At 50.6% G+C, this 7,918-nt stretch overlaps 1 protein-coding gene across 2 annotated transcripts in view; it reads left to right on the top strand.

Annotated features, from left to right (window-relative positions):
• Positions 1–4,999: 4,999 nt before the first annotated feature.
• The window catches only part of IGSF9 (immunoglobulin superfamily, member 9), a 30,947-nt gene continuing 28,028 nt past the window's right edge, over positions 5,000–7,918 (top strand). Inside the window, exons 1-2 of one of the 2 annotated variants that reach the window (XM_006895454.1) lie at positions 5,000–5,081; positions 5,316–5,504. In XM_006895454.1, coding sequence (XP_006895516.1) covers positions 5,024–5,081; positions 5,316–5,504 — 247 coding nt within the window. In that variant the 5' untranslated portion in view covers positions 5,000–5,023. The remainder of the gene's footprint in view (positions 5,082–5,315; positions 5,505–7,918) is intronic. The other variant, XM_006895453.1, reaches the window with a different exon arrangement.

Here is a 7,918-nt window from a genome sequence, read left to right as displayed (position 1 = left end):
GAATAATATATAATACACAGTGAATGCTAGGGACTGCAAAGACAAAGCCAGCTTAATAAAGATATGAGAAGTGTGGCTGGAGAGGTAGGAAAGGGCCCTTTGGACAGACTAAGGGCTGTGGGGGAATTCAAGGATGAGCAGGGCATGATCTATTCCTCATGTAGCCTAGAGCCTCGCTGGGACAAAAGGCAAATGTGAAATAAACCATTTGAATTACAACACAGGGGAAATTATCCCTCTTCTCTGATATGGTAATAGAACCCATGTTTGTGATGACATGGGTGACAGAGTCCCTAGAATAGACAACATTTTCTGATATCCTTGCCAGCCATTTGAGAACAATAATCTATCTGACACTTTGGTTCTGGGATTCCTAGTCTGTGGACTAAACTTTCTCAGAGAGGAAGAAAATCTTTCATTTTTGAAATTCAGGTACTGGGAGGGAACATGTTTATAGGACTTGGTTCTTCTTACCAAGAAGTCATTAAGAGACTTCTGAATCAGAAAAAAATAGATAATAATAATGCTCACAAAATATGCTTCCGAAAGTTTTTTTTAATGGAAAACCATTCTAAATCTCAATTTATAAGAAGTTATTTTAACATCTACATCAAGAGAGATTAGTTTATCCTCAAAAAACACTGGAGGCAGCAGAAATGAAACGTTTTAACAGGAAATGTAACTGATTCTAACAGGTGCGTGCGTGTGTGTGATCCCAATTGGTAAGAAGCCAGGAAGTAAAAAAAGACTGTCCTTTCTGAGTGTTCTGCATAGTCTTGTTTTCATGTCGTATCCACTCACGTGTTTTCTTAATTTTATCTTTATGTTCGTTGATGCTATTGGACTCCACTGAGTTAGTCAGTAGCCCCTGCCTCATGTACAAAGAGCTCAGACAATTGTTATGCAAAGGATTTTCACTGACTGAATTCAGCTCCTCAGACCTCTCTTCCCAGCCTGTCTTAGCTTGAGAGCTCCACTGAAAATTGTTATTACAGCAACATGCAAGCCTCCACTTAGAGGAGTTGGCTGTATTTGAGGTACATTGTTTGGGAATAAAACTTAGGTCTCTTGCCTTGGTGCCTTGAATGGTGGCGTTGGTCAGGAGTATTCAATATGCCCCGGACTACAAATGAAACAAATGTCTTAGAAAAGGTGCAGCCAGGATGGCCCTTAGAAGCAAGGAAGATAAGACTTTGTCTCACATACTTTGAACATGTTATTAGGAAGGGCCAATCCTTTGAGAAGGCTATCGTGCTTCGAAAAGTAGAGAAGCAGTGAAGGAGAGAGGAAGACCTTTAAGGAGATGGGCTAACACAATTATTCCAACAGTGGGCTTAAGCAGATATTGTGAAGATGGCACAGGCTTGGAGAGGGTTTCATTCTCTTGTACATAGAGTCGTTATGGGTCACAGCTGACTGGACAGCCCGTAACAACTGCTATATGGAAGGAGGGTATTTCAGCACTGCCACCCCTCACAGTACAGTCTTCTCAACTGTCAGGTCAATATATTAAATTGTCAAATAATGTTGAAATACTTCTTCAGGAGAATTTACTGAAGGGATCATGGAAGAGAACATCCCTCCAGCATGTGCCTCTCCTATCCCCTACCTACCCCTTCCATCTCAAGTTGTGACAGACACCAGCACCCACTTTTAATTGTGTAATAGTCAGAGCTCACTAAAAATAGAATGGGTCACTCACGGGGAGCTTCCTGTGTTAGGCTGTGGTCAGAAAACGGCTGGAGGATCAGCTAGCAGGGCCACATGTCAGGAATCTGCTGTGACATTATGGTTAGACCCATGCCATCCGGTCTATCCTGATGCTGAGGCGGTTCCATGGATCTATGGTGTAGTCTGTATAAATTGTAGGAATCTCAAGAAAGGCACTAGCTGTGTGTGACTGGCAGGATACAGCTAGTGTCTTTGCTCTAAGGCAGGCTCTGGACAATGATTCTTCAAAACAGGTGGGCAAGTAGAACACCAATCCTGCATCCTAAGGACAGTCAAGCGTGGGGCCCCAGGAAACTCGGAGGGCCAGACATGCATGCTAGCTATTGAGAGCTGAGCTGCCCAAGTGAGGGGGTTTCATAAAGTTAGCAGGCAGCACCTGATCAGCACTTTGGATTCCAGCTCTGCCATGTCCTAGGTGGGAAATCACGGGCAAGTTACTTGACCTGGTTGAGCCTCGGTTTTCTCATAAGTCAAATGGAGTTAAAACCCGCTACTTTGCAGAGGGTTTGTACGTTAAGTCGTTATAAAGCACCTAGTCCAAGTCTGGCACTTTGCAGGGGCTGAGTATGATCATGTATCTCATTTCTCCCTTTTCAAGGTCTCAGGTCAGGATGTCTGTCTCTCCTTCCCTCGGGGTCTGGGTCTGAGTCCTTTGAGCTCGCAGCTGGAACTCAGAGCGCAGACTTCCCTTCCTGCACACTCGGGGAGGCGCCTGGACAAGACCTGGGAGCGTGCCAGTGCAGACAGGTATTTCCAGTCTGGTGAGACAAGAGATGGGTGGTGGGGACGGGGGAGGAGATCCGGTGAGCCAGGGAGCTAGGTGGATCCCTTGGGAAGAGGGCGGGGAGTCCTGCTCCTCGCCTGGGGTTCCTTCCCCTCAGCTCAGATTTCAACCTAAGCTGTGGCTCCAGCGATTGTTTTAGCTTATTAGGGAGGAGGAGAGGTCGAAGGTGCGTTATGCTTAAAAGAGGGCTTACAAATGACCCTGTGAGGAGCCTGCTTTTTCAGTCTCCTGAAGCAAGGGCCTGGCCAGGTAGCCCCTCGAGCTTGCAGGAGGAAAAGGCGGGTTTGCTTTTCCACGTTGGGTTGCACGGAGCTCCACGAGGGGGCGACCTGAGCCCACGTGCCACGGCGTCTTTCCATCCTGAAACTACAACTCCCAGGCCGCTCCGGGGTCCCGCCCGCCTCGCCTCGCCTTTTGTAGGCTCCAATTGGTCGCCGCGGAGGGGGATTGGCGGTCTCCAGGGCAACGGGAGGCGCTCGGGGCATCCGAGGCGGGGAGGCGGGTCCGCCCCCTATTGTGTAGCTGGGAGAGTGGAGCGGTGCGCTGCGGAGCAGGTGAGGGCGGGGGCGTTTGGGGGGCAATAGAAGTCGGGGTGCTAGCTATAGGATGGAGAACGGTGCTGGAGTTATGGGAGGGCAGCAGGAAGCAGGGAGTTGTGGAGTGAAGTGGAATTCTTTGGGGAGGAGAACTAGGGGAGTTGTAGGAGTGAAGCGGAATTGCGAGTGTGGAGAGGGCTGGAGAACTGGACTTCTGGAGTTCAAGTGGGGAGTTCCCGGTGGGTTCCAAAGGAAAGGAGGAGTCTCAAGAGCCTTGTGAATACGAGAAAGAAGGAGAGTGAGGGGTGCCAACGTGCATTGTGGGCTAAGGCAGGAGAATTCCTGGGAGGAGAATTCCAGGGTGGAGGGAGGATGAGGAGAAAGGAATTCTAAAGGAAACATTTAAGGGGGCTTTTAGGGACATAGTGTACTTGGTGCAACTGGAGATCAGATCTGGAATTGAGGTGGGGAACTGGGAGAAAGAGAGGTTGCTTGATAGGTGCACTGGGAGAGCGAGGGAGGGCTGGTTGAGGGGGTCTAGGAACAGGTGGAGATGATGAGGACAGAGGAGTTAGATCTTAGGGAAAACAGAATCATTTATTCTGGAGGCACCTAGTTTACTGATGTTCTTGGAAAACTGAGCTAGGAGAAAACTTGGGATTCCTCTACCCTTAGAAAGAGATACTTTAGAGAAATGAGGGAGCCTGCCATGGGGTGGTGGAAGGGGAGGGAGTGAGAATAGTTGCTGGTGATTTGCTAGGAGTTGGACATATTGAGGCATTAATTAGAGAGAGGCAGGGAGGGATCAGGCTTAGCACTGGAGAGATTGTTTTATAGTCAGTCCAGTGAGATGAGGCTGAAGGCTGGGTGCAGGCTCCACAGAGCAGAGTCCCGCTGTATTTGCCAGGCCCAGAACAGGGGTCCCTCTCCTGCCCCCAGCCTGGTGTGTTTGTAGTGTGGCCACTGGGGCTGCAGCTGTCCCCTCTATGCCCTAGGCCTCCCTTTATATACTTGGGGGATTCCCAGGGTTTTTTTGGGTTTTGTTTTTTTGGTTTTGTCAAAAACCAAGCCCTCAGGGTTGGTGAATTGAGGGCCTGAAGATCTCTGGAGTCCGGAGGATACCTGAGGGGAATGAGTGGGAGGAACTAAGTGAGGCCTGTGAGTTGTGGTGCCTGGCAGAGGGAGGGCTGTCTGGCAGCATCCTGAAGGGGAAGTGGCGCCAACTGCCTGGCATGGGACCTGCCCAGACCTGGAGGATGCTGCCAGCCCCTCACGCCTCTCAAAGCAGCAGGTGAGGGGGTAGCGCCTCCTCCCCTAAGAGTCTGAGTCACTCACTGCAAAAGCAGGAGTCTGGCTGGGAGGCTGTGTGAAAGAAAGGCTCCTTAGCTTCCAGTGGGCTTCCCCCCAGTTAGGGAAATGAGGCAGGGGATTGTGTGCAAGCAACCTGGGAACTACTGCCTAGAGGTTCAAGATCTAGGATTCTTTCTCACCCAAGCTTTATTCTGTGACTTGCCCTGAGACAGTGAGGGTGGAAGTGATAATACTGCTTCTACTTGCTACCTGCTGACTTGTTGGCATTAGGAGTCAGGGAAGAGTGGGAGAGGAGGCTGGGACTTCGTCTTCTAGCCCTGGGCTGCAAAATCTCTGATCTTTTTGCATCTTTCCATCATTACTTGGCTGCTCTCCTGTCTTCCTATTGCCTTGCTCACACAGTGAGGTTTCTTCTGGCCTCCAGTGTTGGCCAGCAATGCATGTTGCTTTGTGTCTTGCATTTAGATCTGGTGGTTCCCCAGAGAACAGCTTCATCTGCTGTTATGCGAGCCAAGCTCTAAGTGTCCAGAGGAGTGAGCACCTGCTACCCAAGGCCCATCAGAAGAATTGACCCCAGGCTTGCTGGGCAGTGAACATCCCTCGGCCCCTCCATCTGGGCCTCTGTGGACAGGAGGGGCCGGGTGAGCAGGCCAGCTGGGCTATGGTTTGGTGCCTCAATCTGGCAATCTTCATCCTGGTCGTCAGCCAGGGGGCTTACGGTGAGCTGGACTCTTGGGGCCCAAGAACTTCCCACCAGCCCTGGGGAGGGAGGGCTTCCTCAGGGCTTCTCCATAGCACCTGTGATGGGAAGGGAAGAATAGGGTTGTTTCTGGAGATGCCAAGGATTCTCTCATGTATCCCTAAGCCTCAGAGACACCTCAGAGATATTGATGGGACTTCCCCTCCCAGCCCTAACTCACCCCTGCTGTGCCCTCCTGCCACCCACCATGCAGGTCGAGGGAAGCCTGAGGTGGTGTCAGTGGTGGGCCGGGTTGGGGAGAGCACGGTGCTGGGCTGCGACCTCCTGCCCCCGGCCGGCCGGCCCCCCCTGCATGTCATCGAGTGGCTGCGCTTTGGATTCCTGCTTCCCATCTTCATCCAGTTCGGCCTCTACTCTCCCCGCATCGACCCCGATTACGTGGGTAAGAGTTAGCCTCAGGTGGGAGGCAGGGAGATGGCATCAACAGAGGGGGCCCGGGAAGACAGACGGGGGCAAGACCCTTCCCTAACTCCCCTGCCTCCTTCCAGCCTCATCTCCACTCCCCTGCCTCAGTGCTGCTTCATGAGCATGGCTCCGCTTCCCACACAGTGTTTATCCATGGGCCGATTCATTCATTTACACACAGACACGCGCAGCAGAGTTGTGCCATTTCGAGCTCCACACGGTCTGTTCCAACTATCCATCTTAATTCTCTAGTTCCTCTTTCTCGATCCCATCATGAAACCTCACAGACAGTGGCATGGTCTTCTGTGATCTTCCCTGCTTGCCTCTACCCTGGCCCCTGGGTGCTGTGCTTACGGTCCCTGACACAGTGTCATACATGCGACTTCAGGAGGCTTAAGCTCGGTAGGATGACAGGGTGACTATTTCTCGGTTTCTCTAGTTGGCTCAGCCTGACTCTGAGGACAACATAGAATGTGTATTAAAGGGTGGGCTAGAGAAGGTCAGGACCCCTGAAGACCAGCAAATGGATGGCCTTGGGCTGCTGCTGCAGATGGGTCCTGCATGGTCCTCTCCAGGGGCCTTCTGATGTGTCGCAGCTGACTCCCTCAAATGACGCTGCCTTCTTCTAATCCTGGGTGCAGCCTTAATCTGAGCAGTTTAGTGTGAGGAGGTCCTGAGGATGGGGTTGGGGCCGTGGGAGCATCAAGCTTCTCGTTCCTTCTTCCTCCTTTCTCCTCCTGGGGAAATCCAGGATAGGCCACACTAGAGAAAGCTCAAGGGGAGACCACCCCCCTTCCCCTCTTTAGTTTGAACTCTGGGAGGAGCCCTCAGATTGGCTGGGCTCTCAGGTCTGGGTGGGCTCAGCAGGTGCTGGAGAGAGAAGGGTTTATTTTCAAACTGGGGGCAGTTGTTGGCAAGCAGCCTGGTGGGAGTACATGTGCCCACACCAGCTCCATGGGAATGGACTAAGGGGGGGGGCACAGTGAGCACAAGAGGAGGAAGACGGGTTGTGCCCACCACCCTCCTCCTCTGCCTGCCCAACCAGGAGGAGTTTGGGTTCTTAGGAGGCAGCTAGGCAGATTGAGAATTTTTTCCTTCCTGAAGGCAAGGGAGAGCTTAGAGGGGAGAGAAGAAAGCTTTCCAGGGATGGAGCACGGAGATACATGTGAAACTCTTCTTCCCGCTGCCTTGTTTTGGGGGCTTTCTGGCATGCAGACGTACTGCCTACCTGTAGGTTTCCTTTGATCCCTGTGCTGTTCTTTTGAGCGCTGAGTGCTGTGAGCAATAATCTCTGGAGCTTCTTCCTGTCCTTACCCTTTGTTTCCATCCCCAACCCCCAAGTCTGGAGCTCCTGGTCATGCCAGAGCCGGTCTGGGGAGTCAGGACTCACAAGGGAGGCCCCTGAGCCCATTAACCCTTTTTCTGCCTCACAGCATGGAAGGGGCCTCTCTGTCTTTGTGCAGGGGACTCCGGACTGCAGTTGCTAAGCAACAGGAGGTGGAGGTTGCAACGGACAATGCTGTACTGTCATAAATCTTCTGGGCAAGTGAGGGGGTGATGGGCCTGGGACTGTGTGTGAGGCCAGTGGCCTAGAATGCGTGAGGAACCATTGAAAGAGAGAGCGTTTGAGCTCCGGGGGGATATACTGAAGGGGGCACTTCCAATCTTTGAAGCCTTCATGATCCATCTCACAGGAAACTAAGATCATAGAATACATCTACCCCTCACTCTTACCAACCAGTTGATTATCTGACATCTCATATTTACAACAATAGCAAAAACCCCCTATTGTCTATTTTATGTATTAAAGACATGCATGTGTCAGTAACAAATACTGAGAGTGACCCTGGCTATGATAGTAGTTTATAAAGCACTAGTTTGCTTGGGCCATGATTCTTAGCGGGTTAACAGTGATGTCATTGGACAAATGTGCAACAATGTAGCCATTCTCCATTTTGTGATCTGTTGTCCTCTACCATTTTTGCATCATGCTGATTTTCACATAGCTAACTGTCTTTGGAACCTCACCAAGTCAACAAGTGAGGAGTGAGTCAATGATGGAAGTAGTTAAATGGAGTATACAACAAGATATGGCTGTATACTGTCTTTGTGTTATCTATACCACCTTGCCATTGAATCGATTCTGGCTCTTGGCATACCTGCTCTATGGCTTTTTCTCACCTGTAATCTTAGGGATTAATGGAAGATTCCAAAAGGCAGCACAGGATGACAAAGTAAAATATTACAATGAAATGTGCAAGGAGTTGGGAGTCAGAAAAACAAAAGGGCTGAACTTGCTCAGCATTTCTTAAGCTAAGGAACTGAAGAACAAATTCAAACCTAGAGTTGCTATAATCAAGGATGCTTTAGGCAGAATATTAAATGATCCAG

The sequence above is a fragment of the Elephantulus edwardii genome, unplaced genomic scaffold (genome assembly GCF_000299155.1).
Source record: "Elephantulus edwardii isolate Elephantulus edwardi_28Jun2011 unplaced genomic scaffold, EleEdw1.0 scaffold00168, whole genome shotgun sequence".
Taxonomy (NCBI): Eukaryota; Metazoa; Chordata; class Mammalia; order Macroscelidea; family Macroscelididae; genus Elephantulus; species Elephantulus edwardii.
The sequence above is the reverse complement of the archived record's forward strand: the minus strand, read 5'-3'. Positions and strand labels throughout refer to the sequence as shown.